The sequence below is a fragment of the Patella vulgata genome, chromosome 3 (assembly GCF_932274485.2).
Source record: "Patella vulgata chromosome 3, xgPatVulg1.2, whole genome shotgun sequence".
Classification (NCBI taxonomy): domain Eukaryota; kingdom Metazoa; phylum Mollusca; class Gastropoda; family Patellidae; genus Patella; species Patella vulgata.
The window spans coordinates 28678302-28698962 of NC_065881.2; the positions used below are offsets into that span (position 1 = coordinate 28678302).

Here is a 20661-nt window from a genome sequence, read left to right on the forward strand (position 1 = left end):
TTTAAATTAAAGGAGCTAAATCGCTAATATTTTGGACCTAGAAATTGGCACAAATGAGTCGCAACACATATAATAATGTAATATGAATTTATATAAACTGTTTTACATTCAATCGTGTCCGTTTTACTGTGAATTGTCATCAGTTATGTTCGGCGAAATATGCCAGAAGTCTCAACCGCAAGTCAGTTTCTAACGTCTGGTTATTCCAGTCAACACCGATATTATTTATTGCGCATGCTCTCCAAATAAGAATATGATATCACCATTTGACATGACTTGTGGAATATGTCTAGCCTCATTCTTTCAGCACGTTGTTACAAATGGCGCTGAAACGCATTATGGTACACGATTCGTGTACCAATGGTAAAATGTTTATTTTGTCTTAAATATTGGATATCAGAAGCCCATCTTTTCCAGGTGAGATCACAACACCAATGCTGATTTAAATTGCAAAAGAAATCGTGTTTTCAATGTCGAAGATTTTGGATGATATTGAGTTACGGACTTTAACTACGGTCTAACGGTGATATATTTAAAAAAATTTCAAATTGGATACCAGCGGCTGCCAGGCAGGATACGCCCACATTTTCGAGAGATGGATAGAAAACAAGCTAAAACGAAAGTGATTTTTCCTACAATCAAGGGCTATAATTCAGGAAATTACAATTCGATATGCGCAAATATCGAAAGGAACCAAGATCTTTAGGTTATAAGCTTACATTTCAAGTTTCAACAAAATCGGATAACGAGAGATGAAAAGAGAACAAGCTAAAAAGAAAGTGATTTTCCCTACAATCAGGGGCCATAATTCAGGAAGTTACAGTTCGATATGTGCGAATATCGAAAGGAACTGAGATCTTTGGGTTATAAACTTACTTTTCAAGTTTCAACAAAATCAGATAAAAATTGTGACCTCTATAGGGTCCACAACCTTGATATACCATATTTTTACGCTATTTGAGAACGATGGGCAGCCATTTTGTCAGACAGTTTTGGTCCGATTTTCACGAAATTCGAACTCAGCCATCCTTTGGGTGTAATGGTGATATACTTAGACGTTTTTTTTAAATCAGATAAAAATTATGACCTCTATAGGGTCCACAAGCTAAAAACGCGATTTTTCGTACAATCAGGGGCCATAATTCAGGAAGTTATGGTCCGATATGCACGAATATCGAAAGGAACTGAGATCTTTGGGTTATAAACATATATTTCAATTTTAAACCCAAATCGGATAAAAATTGTGACCTTTACAGTGTTCACAAGCTAAAAACATGATTTTTCGTACAATCAGGGGCCATAATCCATGAAGTTACAGTCCGATACATGCCAATATCGAAAGGAACCGAGATCTTAGGGTGATAGACCTATATTTAACCTATGTAAAACGATTTCATCAAATACAACGGCTGTGCTAAATTTATAAAGATAGGTTGCCAGGCAACGAAACATACGCCCATAGCGGCTAAATCGTCCGAGGGGTCGACAAGGGTTGTCACATATTTATTACTTTGTAAGTAATTGGGGGTCCTTTACAAGACAGTTCCATACAGATCAGATTATAATTTTTGCCCTTTGAGGGTTCACAAGGTTCTAGAAATTGAAACAAGGCTCTCAACACTGGAAGTAATCTACAGAAATTGTTGAAATTTGACAGGCTTTTTCGTTTCACAAATTTAAATGATGCATATAAATTTCATACATATCGGATGATAACTTTCATCAATCGCGCATTAACAAGGTTGAACAAAGTGAAACAAGGGCCATAACTCTAGAAGTAATAAACGGAAATTGCTGAAATTCAATAGGATTCTTCTCTTTACTAATTTTAATGACACATGTAAATTTCATAAAGATCGGCAGATAACTTTTGATGTTAGAGCATTCATAAAGTTCAATAAAGTGAAACAAGGGCCATAACTCTAGACATAATAAACAGAAATTGCTGAAATTCAATAAGCTTCTTCGTTTCACTTATTTAAATAATGCATATAAATTTCAGAAAGATAGGATGATAACTTTTGGGGTTAGAGCGTTCACCAGGTTCAATAAAGTGAAATAAGGGCCATAACTCTAGACGTAATATACAGAAATTGCTGAAATTCAATAGGCTTCTTTGTTTCGCTAATTTAAATAATGCATATAAATTTCAGAAAGATAGGATGATAACTTTTGGGGTTAGAGAGTTCACATGGTTAAACAAAGTGAAACAAATGCCATAACTCTAGAAGTAATAAACAGAAATTGCTGAAATTCAATAGGCTTCTTCGTTTCCCTAATTTAAATATTGCATATAAATTTCACAAAGATCGGATGTTAACTTTTGGCATTAGAGGGTTCACAAGGTTCAACAAAGTTAAACAAGGGCCATAACTCTAGACGTTATATTGAAATTATATAGGCTTCTTCGTTTCACTAATTTAAATAATGCATATAAATTTCAGAAAGATAGGATGATAACTTTTGGGGTTAGAGCGTTCACAAGGTTAAACAAAGTGAAATAAGGGCCACAACTCTAGAAGTAATGAACAGAAATTGCTAAAATTCAATAGGCTTCTTCGTTTCCCTAATTCAAATATTGCATATACATTTCACAAAGATCGGATGTTAACTTTTGGCATTAGAGAGTTCACAAGGTATCAACAAAGTGAAACAGGGGCCATAACTCTAGACGTTATAAATGGAAATTATTGAAATTAAATAGGCTTCTTCATCTCACTAATGTAAACAACATATATCAATTTTAAAAGAATTGGATGATAACTTTTGGCAATATACGACCACATTTCTATGTGGGCGTATAAAAATGGCTACCAAACGAGAATTAGCTACGATGATTTAATAACAAAAAGCGAATTGGATGCATTGATAATTACATGAATATGAAACATTTAAAATATACCACATTCTGTTAAAATATATAAAGAAGAAAAAAAACATGTCATGATGCAAATCCATAAAATAGAAATTTCCGGATTGATAATAGAACACAGCATGTCCAATTAGTGGTAATTCACACACATAATTACCCTGTGATATAAAGGTATATATGGTCCATGATGTAACAGATCAAAGAAACGTGTACACCCATCTTCACACGTAGGCTCAAATGACCCATCCATAAAGCATGCAGTTCCACCTTACATTGAAATCAATTTATTTAACGTTTATTATATAATGAAGAATACAATAATACATTTTGGAATTCTTAGTATATTAAATCGTTTTTAACAACCACCACCCAGTTATTTAAAAGAACTCTTTGAATTCTATACTCCCCGGCGATCCAACCTTCGTTCTTCAAGTGATCGTAGCATATTGAGGATCCCCAAATATAATAAGCGTTCTGGTGAATATGCTTTCTCTGTCAGAGCAGCTAAAATGTGGAATGATCTTCCCAAAACTCTTCGAGAGTCCTCTTCCATCCAGAGCTTTAAGACTAACTTCAAAACATACTTATTTCAAAAATGTTTTTGAACTGTTTTGTTGTGAATGCGCTTAGAAACATTCGTGTGTAATGAAGCGTTATATAAATCGAACAATAATAATAATAATTATCGTCAATAATCACAAATCACAACTCACTCAGCTTAATCAACACCAGATTAAATAGTTTTCAATCGTTTTTATACGCCCACATTTAAATGTGGTCGTATATTGTCGTCGCCCCCTTCCATCCGTCCTTCGGTTCGGAAATTGCTGAAAATCAATAGGCTTCTTCGTCTCATGACCTTAAACACTGTGTATAAATTTAAAGTCAATCGGATATTAACTTTAGCCTCTAGAGCGTCCACGAGATTTTTCAAAGTGATCAAGGGCCATAACTCTGGCAAAAATTATTGGAAATCGCTGAAAATCGATAGGATTCTTCGTCTCATGACCTTAAACACTGTGTATCAATTTGAAGTCAATCGGATATTAACTTTGACCTCTAGAGCGTCCACAAGATTTTTCAAAGTGATCAAGGATCATAACTCTGGCATTAATTATCGAAAATTGCTGAAAATCGATAGGCTTCTTCGTCTCATGACCTTAAACACTGTATATAAATCTAAAGTCAATCGGATATTAACTCTAGCCAATAGAGCGTCCAAAAGCAATTGTGGGCGCCGCACAGACGGTCGGACAAGGGCGACAACAATATACGATCACATTTCAATGTGGGCGTATCAAAATGATAATACATGTAATCAAAATGGCAGACAGTTCCTTGCGAAGAGAAATAAATATTTTGATAGCTGAATTCGTGGCTTATACGCCATATAAAAAATACAAGCATGTCTATCGATGTTCGATCCCTGCATTGGCCGAGAAAGTTCATCCAGATTTTTTGGCGTGGTTCTCCCTTGTCAGTGATGCAGGATGGAGGGGCTGACAAGGAAAGCTGTCTAGTCGTTCGGATGGGACGAAAAACCGAGGTCCCGTGTACGCATTGGCGTGTAAGTAAAAGATCCCTTGGCAGTTGGAATTCGATATAAGAGTAGGCCGTAGTGCCGCTGTCCGGGCAAAATTTCCCTCATAGCACACTGTATGGCATATGCCCGTCTTCATTAGCCCAGGTTAGGAGCAGAACAGTAGGACGTTAAACTCCATTTCATTTCATTTCATTTCGGATATCATTATTTCATATTATAATATAACCACTGGTCGAAAAAGTAAGAAGGAGTTGAATAGTGAGGTTTCTTGAGCAAGAAAAGAGTTCGCCATTTGTATCATAATACCGTCGCCAAAATGCTCTAAAAGTTAACGACGGGTATATTGTAAGCATCTCTTAACAAATATAATTGAAATTTATACTATTCTATTAGGGATTCAGATTCTAATACCCTTACGGTATCTGAAAATAACAATAGGCCCATTGTGCACGCAACACATAAATGTATAGAAAATTGACAATCCTTGTATGAGATTTGACGTATAAATACTGAAAAAAATTTGTGCAGTACAGTGTTCAAATAGACTAAAGTCTCCAAAAAAAAAAATCTGATCTTATTAAATCCAAACTTTGCTAATCTATTATGTAAAGACAGATTTTTAAAGTTGTTGTATATTGTATTGTATATCGGTAATTGTTTTATAATAAGCCTAGCTGAGACATAAAATTGTTAGGTGTTGTCTTTTTTATCCACATTTTTGGCAGATAAAATATTCCAGTTGGCGGAAAAATATATGAACATTTTTTTTTTATATAAAAATTATCATCCATTTTGGTGGAAAAAAATCGAAAGCCAGTGTGAGCCCTGGACACATGCCAATATCAAAAGTATCCAAGATCTTCGGGAGATACACCTATATTTCAAGTTTGGTTGAAAGTGGATAAAAATTGTGACCTGTAGAGTGTCCATAAACAAACATGAAAATGTGAGCGCATAAAATCATCAGGTATTATAAAAGTCTATCATTAAGGGATTATTCTTTGGGAAAACCATTTCTCAAGACAAGCAAATGCATATTTTTTCAATGATATTTTAGAGACTAAATAAATTTTTAAAAATCAAGACTCTACTATAACCAAATATCATCGTCGTTGTCATCCGTTAATGTATTATAGTAGATTCGGAGAGTATATGCCAAGATTTTTGCCTTGAAAAATTCAAGATTTTTATCATACTTTGGCAAGTGCTATTTTTCGGGTACACGAATTTTTAAATTAAGCCCTGATTACTAGTTAACCTCTACCTGAACTTAACACCAATATCTTCTTTAATTATTTTAGCTGTTGATTGTCCAAAACCAAAAATACCACCAGGACCACTACCACTTCTTCCTTTAACACCCTATAGATAAAAAATTAAATATCACCAGTACTATTACATTGACTTTTTAACTACGGCCCAAGCAATAAAGCAAAAACTTAACCAAACCAGCGGCTGCCAGACAATATACGCCCGCATTTTGCAAGAGATGGATAGAGAACAAGCTAAACAAAAAGTGATTTTGCGAAAAGTCAAGGGCCATAATTCAGGAAGTTATGATCCGATATGCCCGAATATCGAAAGGAACCAAGATCTTTGGGTTATAAAGATATATTTCAAGTTTCATCAAAATTGGATCAAAATTGTGACTTCTAGAGGGTCCACAACCTTGATATGCCATATAGTTACACTATTTGCGTACGAGGGGTGGCCAATTTGTCAAGCAGTTTGGGTCCTATTTTCACGAATTTCAAACTCAACTATCATTAGGGTGTAACAGTGATATACCAAAACGTTTTTTTAAATCGGATAAAAATTGTGACCTCTTGAGGGACCACAAACTAAAAACGTGATTTTTCGTACAATGAAGGGCCATAATTCATGAAGTTAAAGGGACTATCCCTTATTTGAACAGAGTCTCAAAAATAAAAGTCTGAATATGTATGAAATTTAAACGCCAAAATATAGAGGAATGGTGTATTGACCGTATCTCAAAATTTCAGCTCAATATTAATATTGAGTCGTTTGGACGTGACCGTCAAAACTGCTTATCCAGACACGTAACCCTTTTAAGATTTCGGGTCAATTTTTTCGTTGGGAGACCAGATAATCGATCCCGTTCATTGAAAGGTCTATACAGTGAATGGCCCAAATGCTGTACTTGATAATGAAAGGTAAATTTCACCTACACATTATTTTTATACAAAAAGTGCCTGGTTATATCTAGACACCCTAAAATACAGCTTGGGACACCGGTCTCCATTTCCAGATGAAAACTGACGGGTTTCAGTTATTTGAAAACTTATTACAAATATTGAGTTAGTTGCTCTGCAATTAGGTAGAGGATTTTTAGGGTTTTTAAAACAAAATTAAACAGTTTTATTCTCCCAAAAATTATCGGGATTATCCCTTTAAGATCTATCTGCGTATGAGGGGCGGCCATTTTGTCTGACAGTTTTCGTCCTATTTTCACAAAATTCAAACTCAACCAACCTTATGGTGTAACGGTGATATAATAGAACTTTTATGAAAATCAGATAATAATTGTGACCTCTAGAGGAGACCACATGCTAAAAACACAATTTTTGGTAAAATCAGGGGCCATAATTCAGGAAGTTAAGATCCGATATGCGCAAATATCGAAAGCATCCAAGATCTTTGGGTTATAAACATGCATTTCAAGTTTCATCAAAATCGGATCAAAATTGTGACCTGTAGAGGGTCCACAACCTTGATATACCAGATGTTTACACTATTTGCGTAGAGGGCAGCCATTTTATCAGGTGAAATAATTCAGGAAGTTACCATCAAGACATGGTGAATAATATTCAAAATTCCAAAATTAATATAGTTTAGTGAGTGTATAACTACCACTCAACCCAATTATCGTTGATAATACACTGGATTGATTAGGTAATTAAGTGATCAACGTATTTATCGTGTTATACGCCAACACCTACCTTGATTAACTAGTTAATCTGCCTTAATCCTTTATCGAACAATTCATCAATCCAATCCTGAACAGAAGTCATTGCTTCTCCTTTGTCGGGGATATGTATCAATCCAATAACAGCGATTATAAACTTAAGCTACGTGATTGACCCATGATTTCCACTGTGTCGGATGTTTTAATCTCCTTGATGTCGGCCAACAGCACGGAGAAATTAGTCACTTATGTCACATATCCTAATTGTACATAACACCCCAAATCAATATGTATCCGATAACTTGTCTGCGATATCACTTCAGTGGAAGTGACAGTTAAATAAAGCAATTTCACACACACACACATATCCCAAAAATAATAGACATTGCTAACTCTGTTTCTTATCGCACGCGGTTATAGCACTCAGCAAAGCTCGGCAGATTCCGTTACTCTACATCTAGCCTTGGCTGTATGACGGTAAGTGATATGTACCTAAGCCTGTACAATTGCGATGCGGCACCGGTTTACTTATTTTAAAAAGAAGTTAAAAACGTCTTTCGAAGCCTGTTCAGAATTTTCAGAGCAAAGTTGTCCTTGTTTGAAGTAAATCTGATAGACTTGAAAGAAAAAAAGGGTCAGACTTGGAAATAATTGTATGAAAAAACTGGAATCTGCTGAGGTTTGCGGAGTGGCGGTTATAGTACGATAACGGAAGTAGAAATCTTGCGAGATGCGTGAAACTTTGAAATGAACACATTCCAAATTTCACGTGTCTAATGTCGATGAAAAGATTCTATTTTGATGGCATATTCTCAGATTTATGATTTTAAATAAAGAAATAAGTACGCTAGGCAATGTTGACGAATATGTTGATTGGAATAGTGTAAGTACTTAATTGTTTTAGACGAAAGTGTGTGCTCAAGTCAAATGTCACTCGCTCGTTGAGGTAGAGCGACGTTTACTGCCAAATAAATTTCGGGATATCATTTTTTACCCTCCGTATGTAAGTCGAAACGGAGTATAAGACGAATGCCAGACTTCTGCTGAAAAATGTATCGACTTATGACGCGAAAAATACGTTAATGTTGGAGGAATTTGAAACAGTACAGATCGGCAGTAGTCGGCACGCTTTCATTCTATCGTATTTTTGTTGGAATATTACTGACATAAATTTGAATACCGTACGGGAATTAAATATGAAAAATACCAAGGTGCGCCTATTTTTTATTATGTATGAATCTGAATATTTTGTCGACACATGATTTTTGTGTGTGGTTTAAAAACTGCCTTCTTAAATAACAATAAGAGTTATGTCCCTTTATTTTCGACCAAAAGGTCCGCCAAACTTTTTTGAAATCCCATCACTGCTCTAGGAGTCCACAACCTTGATCTACCATATTTTTACACTATTCGCGTTCGAGGGGTGGCCATTTTGTCAGGCAGTTTTGGTCCGATTTTCACGAATTTCAAACTCAACCATCATTAGGGTGTAACAGTGATATACTAAAACGTTGTTTTAAATCGGATAAAAATTGTGACCTCTAGATGGACCACAAACTAAAAACGTGATTTTTCGTACAATCAAGGGTCATAATTCATGAAGTTAAGATCCGATATGGGCAAATATCAAAAGAAACTAAGATCTGTTGGTTATAAACATGTATTTCAAGTTCCATCAAATCAGATCAAAATTGTGACCTCTAGAGGGTCCACTACCTTGATATACCAGATGTTTACACTATCGGCGTACGAGGGGCAGCCATTTTGTCCGACAGTTTTGGTCCGATTTTAACAAAATTCAAACTCAACCAACATTATGGTGTAATGGTAATATCTAACGTTTATGTAAATCGGATAATAATTGTGACCTCTAGAGGAACCTCAAGCTAAAAACACCATTTTTTGTACTATCAGGGGCCATAATTCAGGAAGTTACTATCTGATATGCGCGAATATCGAAACAATCCCTGATCTTTGGGTTATAAACTTACATTTCAAGTTTCCTCAAAATCGGGTGAAAATTGTGACCTTTTAAGTTTCAATAACATTGATATACCATATTTTTCTCGCTATTTGAGTATGAGGGGCGGCCATTTTGTCGGTCAGTTTTGGTTAGATTTTTACAAAATTTAAGCTCAACCATCCTTAGGGCGTAACGGTGATATATTCAAACTATTTTTTAAATTGGATAAAAATTATGACCGCTATAGGGTCCACAAGCTAAAAATGCGATTTTTCGTACAATCAGGGGCCATAATTTAGGAATTTAAGGTCCGATATGCGCGAATATAGAAAGAAACCCAGATCTTTGGGTTATAAACTTACATTTCAAGTTTCATCAAAATCAGAAGAAAATTGTGACCTCTAGAGGGTCCACAACCTAGATATACCATATCTTTACGTAATTTGAGTACAAGGGGCGGCCATTTTGTCTGTCAGTTTTGGTCCGATTTTTATGAAATTCGAACTCAACCATCCTTAGGGTGTAACGGTGATATATTCAAACAATTTTTTAAATTGCATAAAAAGTATGACCGCTATAGGGTCCAGAAGCTAAAAACGCGATTTTTCGTATAATTAGGGGCCATAATTCAGGAAGTTACAGTCCGATATGCACGAATATCGAAAAGAACCGAGATCTTTGAGTTATTAACTTACATTTCATGTTTCATAAAAATTAGAACAAAATTGTGACCTCTAGAGGGTCCACAACCTCAATATACCATATTTTACGCCATTTGAGTAAGAGGGGCAGCCATTTTGAACTCAATCATTCTTAGGGTGTAATGGTGATATATTGAAACGTTTTTTTAAATCGGATAAAAATTCTGAACTCTATAGGGTCCACAAGCTAAAAACACGATTTTTCGTAGAATCAGGGGTCATAATTCAGCAAGTTACGTTCCGATATGCATGAATATCGAAAGGAACCGAGATCTTTGGACTTATAAACTTACATTTCACAAAATTGGACAACCTGCAGCTGCCAGGCAGGATAGGCCTACATTTTGCAAGAGATGGATGGAGGATGATGTCCCCCGCCAAAATCCCAAAATAAATAGATGACACACATTAATTAATCACACATTTATTTTTTTTTTCAAAAGTATCAAGCAATCAAACTATACACTAAGTTTCATCACTCTATCAGATGTCCCAAAGCATTGACCAATGAAATTAATTAGCTCTGCTTAGCTCCAGCTCGAAATGTTAATCATTGAACTCATTCAAGACATTCACCTAATGAACATCTACATCAAGTCTAAACATTCTACCTCAATTAAAAGCAGAGTTGTTATGTTCCAAAGTCTTGACCAATCAAATTGCTTATCGCTCATTAGCCTAAGCAGAAAATTCTTACCATCGAAATTAGTCAAGGTAATGATATAATGAATCTATATTCAGAGTTCCATCGCTCACACTTCATTATAACCAAAGTTATCGTGCCTCAAAGCATCAACCAATCAGATTGCTTATTTCTGCTTACCGTAAGCAGACAATGTTCATCATAGAACTCCATCAAGGCATTCGCCAAGTGTGAACATTCTAACTCAATTAGAATGAGAGTTATTGTGTTCCAAAGTCTCGACCAATCAAAATGCTTATCGCTCTGCTTACCCCGAGCAGAAAATGTTCATTATCAAACTTAGTCAAGGTATTGATGTAATGAAACTATATACCAAGTTTCATCACTCTCACTTAATTAGAACTAAATTTATCGTGTCCAAATGCATCAACCAATCAAACTGCTTATCTCTGCTTACCCTAAGCAGAAAATGCTCATCTTCGAACTAAATCAAGGCATTGACCTAATAAACACCTACACCAAGTTTGAACATTCTAGTTCAATTAGAAGGAGAGATATTGTGTTCCAAGGTCTCGACCAATCAAATTGCTTATCGCTCTGCTTACCCTGAGCAGAAAATGCTCATTATCGAACTTAGTCAAGGTATTGATGTAATGAAACTATACACCAAGTTTCATCACTCTCACATAATAAGAACTAAAGTTATCGTCTCCCAAAGCATCAACCAATCAAATTGCTTATCTCTGCTTACCCTAAGCCGAAAATGCTCATCTTCGAACTCCATCAAGGCATCGACCTAATAAACACCTACACCAAGTTTGAACATTCTAGCTCAATTAGAAAGAGAGTTATTGTGTCCCAAAAAGTGTGATGGACAGACAGACAGACGGACGAACCCATTTTCATAGTCCCCTGCTTTCTTCGAAAGGCGGGGGACATCAAAAAGCGATTTTTCGTAACATAAAGGGCCATAATTCAGGCAATTACGATCCGCTATGAACAAATATCGACAGCAACCACGATCTTTGGGTTATAAACATGCATTTCAAGTAAGGATGTAACGGTTCAAAAATTCTTCAAACAGTTAACTGGTCGTTAAAAACCCAACCATAACCGGTTAACCCATAAAAAATTTTCTATCAAAATATTTGTTGCACCAAAATAAGACTTACTGTCTGTTCCAGGCGACACTACGACTCGAAAATTCCTTGCTATTTCTTCAATTTTTAATTAAAATGGTTAAAACTTAACGACCTACCTGAAATTGTCATCCCTTTACTTTCTACTGCACGTTAACTAATTTCAGATCAAGCTATATAACCTTTCTCTCTTGAAAAATCGTTATTTATTTACTTGGCTGTATTGAAGACAGCCATGCTTGACCTAGTTATTTGGAATAACCCAAATCGAACAGGGGTGTGGATTTGACTTGGGTCGTTCCGTCCTACTTGCATGTTTAAATAGTTGTTTCGGTCCAGTAGAATATAACTTGCTTTAATGAGCTATTTACAGGATTTTCCGACGTGGTTTCCCCTTGTCAGTGGTGCAGAATGGAGGCCTGACAAAGACAGCTGTCTAGTCCGGATGAGACGAAAAACCGAGGTCCCATGTATACATGGAATTCGATATAAGAGTAGGCGATAGTGCCGCTGCCCGGGCAAAATTTCCCTCATAGCACACTGTATGGCATATGCCCGTCTTCATTAGCCCAGTATAGGAGCAGAACAGTAGGACGTTAAACCCCATTTCATTTCATTTCATTTCATTTCATTTCTATTTACGGGAGGTAATATAAATTCGCTATTTAGGTTTCAGACCACAGTTGTTTACTACACTGCCTTAGATATTAAAGTCCGGTGGCTTTTGGAAATTGATATAAACTATATACAAAGTTTGACCCAATATTGTAGTGACACGTCATAGAAATTTGGAAGTAGGCTATAGATATATAACTGTTTATTTTATTTGGCTTCGTACGACTTTTAATACTATTTTCAGACTGCCAAATTTTGGTCTTGTGGCACTTTTTAGAAAGATATCTACCTTCGCGTACCACCATAAATGGCAATTTTCTTTTTCAAAAGTTTTAATCTAATTGAAAAGGGGGCGCTCCTAAGATATTTTTATAGATAGCCTACTCTATTTCTTGTTTGATTTGTGAAATGCCCCCCAAGAAAGTGATAATATGACAGAAAACAGAACGGCGTAGTAGCCACACAAGGTCAACTCCTGATAGATCAAGGGCACGTAATTGTGTTTTTGTGTTCAGATCATGGGTGTTTTTTTTACCTTTAATTTATTCATATTGATTCGTCTTGAACTTAATTTAATTTCTGCAAGTCTACCTTTTAAACAAGAAAACAGAAAATAACCTGTTTTATACAAATCATTTATTTACACAAATTCACAGACAATGCCCCGACAATATACAATATATATTACAGAAGTTGCCTGGCCTACATTCACGCTATCTATCATACAAATTACGCACACAATCTACACACTTCGCCACACTTGCGTTTACATCAATCTCTTTCCCAGTACTTTCACATGCATCCACCTTCACACAAATCACAGCCCACCCAATCCACACTCGCATCCGATTCACTTCCCGGTGGGTTCTCACAATCACATATACTACACATGTTATATCATCATCACTCGATTTCTTCATTCGCAACACCACTGCCATCTATATTCTCAGCAACATTTTCACTATCACTGACATTGTCGCCCAAATCCTAACTCTCCTACTCGCTGTCACTCCCGAACGAAATCACAACTGGTGGTACTTCCTCACTGGATCTTCCTGCTTCCCAAAACCGATCCCCCACCTTGTCTATGACGTGTTGACATGCCATAGCCCAGTCTTCAGTTGTTACACTAGCCTTGGCCTCCAGGAACAGACGCTTATCGTCTTTGATTTTAAAATTGGTGTTTCTTCTGGCAACATAAGCCTTTTCTTGTGCTAAAATGAAAGTATTTTTGATTTAATGTGGAGACATTTTAAAATGTTATAAGGTGTAGTAAAAGCTTCCATAAATGAATGTTTTAATTCTTTTTAACATCACAGATAAGAAAAGATTTATTATCTTTCAATGCCGCCACTTGACTGCCTTCAAAATTTCAGTGTTAAGAATTATCTCTATGTTGGGTTTAACTCGCATCGCTTACTGGTAACTGCAAGACTAAATGTCCATGCTGATGGGCTATGTCGTCGGTCTTATTGTTGAGGAGGACAATGTAAGGTCACCATTCTTAAGCGGTGGACACACTAGCCGAATGATTCGACCGAATCAATCGGCGTCGAAATTCGCCTAGTGTGTCCACTGTCATTCGGCCGAATGATTCGCCCGAATCAAACAGGTTTGATATATTCGCCTGGTGTGTCCGCTTCGCCGAAGCATTTGGCCGAATATAAAATTCATTAGCCAATCACCACTCATATCGAGAAGTCACGTGATAGATTGAAGACATAGATGCCGCCATGTTTAATCATGTGACGTGAAAGGTGATGCAATCGACAGGTTGAATTGGGCGAAGCATTCGGCTAGTGTGTCCACCCATTCAGCCGAATAAAATTCGGCACCGAACGATTCGGCCGAACGTTTCGGCTAATGTGTCCACTGCTTAAATAATTCTGCCTGCAAGTACAATGTTATCAAAGCTGCAAACAAATTTCAATCCACTCACTATGTTGATGCGTAACGTCGTATAATGTATACAGATAATTATTAAATCAAGGTTATGTAATGCAGAACATGGCATATGTGTAAAAGTGGAATAGCAATGATGAAACATATTTAAATGAACTGCACTTACATACTGGCCATTGTCGTGTAGTTTATGGATGGTCTCTCTTATTGTCATCAGGTCAAAATTATCTAATTTTGTTGAACATTTGTTAACCTTGCTTTTTTTTATTTTCCTTCATTGTAGATGAGTCATTTTTCACAGCCCCGTACACAGATTTTAAGGGTTTATTCAATGCGTAGGCAATCTCTTTTTTGGAACTTTTATACCGTCTATAATTCATTTTACTCTGTTTCTCAAAATAAGTAAATAAACGATTGATACATTGGTTCACATCTCGCGTAATCTTCATCTTGAAATTGTTAATAATAATAATCACTTACCCAGTATCCACTTTCTTATATACACACATCATCTTGAAATTGCAAATGTATGTGATGAAAGGATAATCGATTAGTCAAGGAATTATATTTTCTATGATTCGTTTTTTCTATCTATTCTACGACAATATCTGAAACAAGTCTTGTGTGTCTGTGGAACGCGAGTATAAATAAAAATAATAGATACAAACTATTTAAGTCCATAAAATTATAAGATATAGTACAAATTTACCAGTACAGAAAGGTTACCATGCCATCCAATGCCACTCGCACTCCCGCAAAACAAACCGGCGAATGCTCCCGCCCAAATATTATTAACCGAATGCACCCGATTTGTGGAATACCTTATACCCCTACATGATATACGAGTGACCCAACTTACACAGGCGCAGTGGTAATGTTTATGTTCTGAGAAATTGTTTAGTGTCGAAAAATGTGAAATTTACAAGAGAATAAAGGATTTTATCGAACTTATAGGCGTAAAGGTTAGACGAAGAAAGTAATGGGGTGACAATTCCAGGTAGGTCGTTAAGTTGAAGAAATAGTAAGCAATTTTCGAGTCGTAGTGTCGCCTGGAACAGACAGTAATAATATATTTTTAAATTATTAGTATTACAACTTTTAAGTTAACAGTCAGTACAAATTCCATTCATTCATTCATTCTTGATGTTTCATTTCTCCATCTTGCGCGCTGAACGGTCACGTAATGACATATAGACCAGTTGAATTGAAATCATGTTAATTTTTTTTTAAAAAAAGCTTCACTAATACTTCAAAAAATTAGTTATGAAATCAATATTTGAAATCATACCTTTGGATTTTTAAATACAAAATAAGTTTGATTATTCAGCATCAGCTAATATTCCAAAGAATTTACTACAGTAGAATCTGCATTAAGCAGCCACCCAAAGGAATTTTCACGACTGACCGCTTAACGGGAGTCGCCTCTTAATAAAATCTTGGTGCTTTTTGTGCTGACATAAATTAAATATTACGCTTGGATGCATTGGAAGCGAACATCAATACTTGCATCGGTAAATTTGACCGTCGCTGAATCTTGCGCCGAACGAAAATTCTTTCCTCAAGTCTGGCACATAACTTCTGTAAACTTGTCATTTTGTACTAACCTTCGATACTACTGTCTACCATTGTGATGCATTCGATAATATTTATCCATTTTTGTGAAGAAAATCGATGAATTCATTTTATTTTGTCAAAAAAGCCCATGAACAAAAAATCATCGCTATTTTTATCACCTATTTACAGGGGGTTTAACTCCGTATGTAATATTAAAGGAGACGCTAAAACGTCTGTTTAACAATAAAATGGCAATGGAAAAGAGATACTAGATGATCGTGACAAAACTCGGTACTTTTATTTTATTCAATCAGTATCAAATAATGTGTCGTTACGCGTGAAAACAATGATCAGGTTAGTCGTTTAATAAAACAAAAGATTAATTAACAAATAATCCCGGGTTGATTGTTATTTTTACATTTCTTTTTACCTGATCAGTGGGGGTCCAGTTAATTAACTACTACTCACGGGATTAGTGGGGGTGTTACAAAGAATGACAAGATGGTATCATTCAACAATGCCGTTGAATGGGCAATGTTTTGTTGAATTTATTAGTAAAATAGTGACCGCTGGCCGCGTTAGAGGAGTGACCATTGAATAAAGAGATGAAACAACAGAATTTCTATGGGGGGAATTTATCGTGACCGCTTACAAGGAGATGTAGCTGAATAGGAGTGGCTGCTCATACAGATTCTACTGTATATGGAAAGTATAGACATCCATTCTTACTAGAAAAATACTGCATTGCCCGAAAAACGCCAATGGGGCAAGCACTGGGCAAAATTGTCAGGGTATCACTAACTGGCAACCCGACTGTTATCTGCCAGCTTACTGTGTGCCAGCTTAAGTGAGGGAGCGGTTGTTATTTCTTGATCAAATGGTTAGGCGGCTTTGGAAACATTGAGGGGTTTCAACTTACAAAAGACTCTACAAATAAACGGCAGAAAAAGAATTTGACAGAAATAATTAAATATTTACTTAGGCCTCAATATTTATGGTAAATGTACAGTAAGTAATGATAAATACATTCTAAAAAGTGGACCCTCCCACAATGAAGCTAAGTTGACAGACATTGCGTCTAACAAAAGCTTACTTATTGCTATAGGTATCCCCGGCGAATACAAAGTCTTGAGAGGGAATTGAAGCAAATTTGTGATAGATTGGTTACTTTGAATATGTCTTTAGTCCAAATATATCATCAAATCACACAGTTTGTACGCGGGAATGTATCTTTAAATCACATAACCAGGTAGGATACGCCCACATTTTCGAGAGATGGATAGAGAACAAGCTAAAAAGAAAGTGATTTTCCGTACAATCAGGGGCCATAATTCAGGAAGTTACTGTCCGATATGCGGGAATATCGAAAGGAACCGAGATCTTTGGGTTATAAATGAAATGGGGTTTAACGTCCTACTGTTCTGCTCCTCTACTGGGCTAATGAAGACGGGTCTTTGGGTTATAAACTTATATTTCAAGTTGCAACAAAATTGGATAAAAATTGTGACCTCTATAGGGTCCACAACCTTGATATACCATATTTTTACGCTATTTGAGAACGAAGGGCGGCCATTTTGTCTGTCAGTTTTTGGCCGATTTTCACGAAATTCGAACTCAGTCGTCCTTAGGGTCTAACGGTGATATAATAATATGTTTTTTTAAATCGGATAAAAATTATGACTTCTATGGGCTCCACAAGCTAAAATCGCGATTTTTCGTACAATCAGGAGCCATAATTCAGGAAGTTACGTTCCGAGATCTTTGGACGGACAGGGGCATCGAAAATGTGGGTGTATAAAGAATGCGATTTTTTCATACAATCAGGGACCATAATTCAGGAAGTTACGATCCGATATGTGCAAATATCAAAAGGAACCAAGATCTTTAGGTTATAAAGTTTGACCAAAATCGAATTAAAATTGTGACCTCTATAGGGTCCACAGCCTTGACATACCATATTTTTACACTATTCGCATACAAACGGCAGCCATTTTGTCCGGCAATTTTGGTACGATTTTCACGAAATTCGAACCCAACCTTCCATACGGTGTAACAGTGATATAATCATACGTTTTTTAAATCGGATAATAATTGTTCTTCCAGAGGGACCACAAGCTAAAAGATAGGTTGCCAGGCAACGAAACATACGCCCACAGCAGCTAAATCGTCCGGGCAGTCAACAAGAGTTGTCGCATATTTTTACTTTTTTCGGTAATGAAACATTTATCTGATTAAAATCTGATTAAGAGCAACAACTCAGAAAACCATTAGAATTTGTTTGGTTTTTATAAAGTTCTGCCCCATGCATGTATACAAAACTTTTAATACTGTATCTTGAATTTAGCTGTTCCAAGTCATAAAAATTCATTGAAAATCAATATACTTGTTCGTCTCAAGATCTTCAACTCTGTGTATCAATCTGCAGTCAATCGGATATTAACTTTGACCTCTGGAGCGTCCACAAGATTTTTCAAAGTGATCAAGGGCCATAACTTTGGCAGTAATTATCAGAAATCTTTGAAAATCAATAGGATTCTTCGCTTCGTGACCTCAAACACTGTATAAATTTAAAGTCAATCAGATATTAACTTTAGCCTTTAGAGCATCCACAAGGTTTTTTGAAGTGATCAAGGGCCATAACTCTGGCAGTAATTATAGAAAATCACTGAAAATGAATAGACTTCTTTGTCTCATGACCTTAAACACTGTGTATCAATTTGAAGTCAATCGGATATTAACTTTAGACTCTAGAGCGTCCACAAGATTTTTCAAAGTGATCAAGGGCCATAACTCTGGCAGTAATTATCGGAAATTGCTGAAAATCAATAGGATTCTTCGTCTCATGACCTTAAGCACTGTGTATAAATTTGAAGTCAATCGGATATTAACTTTAGACTTTAGAGCGTCCACAAGATTTTTCAAAGTGATCAAGGGCCATAACTCTGGCAGTAATTATCGGAAATTGCTGAAAATCAATAGGATTCTTCGTCTCATGACCTTAAGCACTGTGTATAAATTTAAAGTCAATCGGATATTAACTTTCACCTCTAGAGCGTCCACAAGATTTTTTGAAGTGATCAAGGGCCATAACTCTGGCAGTAATTATCGGAAATCGCTGAATATCAACAGGCTTCTTCGTCTCATGACCTTAAACACTGTGTATAAATTTAAAGTCAATCGGACATTGACTTTAGCCTCTAGAGCGTCCACAAGATTTTTTGACAATTTAAAAGACAATTAGATTTGTCCATTATATATTATATGTTAATCTTAATCTCAAGGTGACAAGTGTCAAACCAAATAGTAAATTCTAATGGCCTTTAAGTATCTCATCATTTTATGGTATTGGTTACTTAATATAGAAAAAAATGTTCCATTTTGTTTTAAAGTCATGCTGAATAATTTCCCAGTCATACATTGTTTATTGACAAACTATTTATATTAATTACGAACTTTATCAAATTACTTGAAATTAAATGTAGTTACAGTTACAACAACAGTTTTTATCACCACCGCCCTTGATGTAATATTTTATAAAAATGACGATTGATACAGAAAAATCAATTATTGTGGATTGATTAAGACTTTTTACTACTTGAAATAAAATGTAGTTACAGTTATAACAACAGTTTTTGTCACCACTGCCCCTGTCTTTAATCTTTAAACTTTATTTTTGCCTTGTGATATTTTATAGAAATCGCAATTCAAACAGAAAAATCTATTATTGTGAATCGAAGATTATTTTGAACCCTATTTTCTTGGTGCTTCATGGTAGAAAAAAATGAGGTTGTCTGTAAAAAAAGTTTTTCTTTATATAGTCAAAAAGTAATGGGTAATGGTAATTAATTACATTGCTACAAATGAGAAAGTAATTGTCATGTGACCCAATACACCACGTGACCCAGAGAAGCATTCTCATTGGTTTAAGGCCTTGAACACTGTCCTACCATGTTCAAATTAATGTGCATGCTCGAACACCATCCAACATGTTCAAGCTTGAAGTGATCAAGGGCCATAACTCTGGCAATTGTGGACGCCGGACGGACGGACGGACCGACGGACGGGGGCGACGACAATATACGACCACATTTCAACGTGGGCGTATAAAAAGGCGATTTTTCGGATAATCAGGGGTCATATTTCAGGAAGTTACGTTCCCATGGGCGCAAATATCAAAAGGAACTAAGATCTTTGGGTTATAAACATGCATGTCAAGTTTCATCAAAATCAGTTCAAAATTGTGACCTCTATAGGCCAATATCGAAAGCAGCTGAGATCTTTTGGGGATAAACCTATATTTCAATTTTCGTCAAAATCGGATAAGAATTCTGACCTGTAGAGTCCACAAATAATAGTCGACCGACGGACGGACATCCGGACGGACAGGGGCGACAGCATAATACATCCACACAAAAATGTGGGCGTATAAAAATTGTGACCTCTATAGTGTCCACATATACCATTTTTTTACGCTATTTGAGAACGAAGGTCGGCCATTTTGTCTGTTTTGTTCCGATTTTCACGAAATCGGATAAAAGTTATGACCTCTATAGGGTCCACAAGCCAAAAAACGCGATTTTTCGTACAATCAGGGACCATAATTCATGAAGTTACGGTCCGATATGCGCGATTATCGAAAGGAACTGAAATCTTTGTGTTATAAACTTATTTTTCAAGTTTCAACCAAATCCGATAAAAATTGTGACCTCTATAGGGTCCACAACCTTGATATACCATACTTTTACGCTATTTGAGAAGGAAGGGCGGCCATTTTGTCTGTCAGTTTTGGGCCGATTTTCACGA

General features: G+C 36.0%; 1 protein-coding gene across 1 annotated transcript in view; it reads right to left on the bottom strand.

The window, feature by feature from the left end:
* The window catches only part of LOC130012155 (AFG3-like protein 2), a 291436-nt gene that overhangs the window by 259026 nt on the left and 11749 nt on the right, over positions 1–20661 (bottom strand). The window contains exon 2 of the mRNA XM_056099481.1: positions 5680–5778. Coding sequence (XP_055955456.1) covers positions 5680–5778 — 99 coding nt within the window. The remainder of the gene's footprint in view (positions 1–5679; positions 5779–20661) is intronic.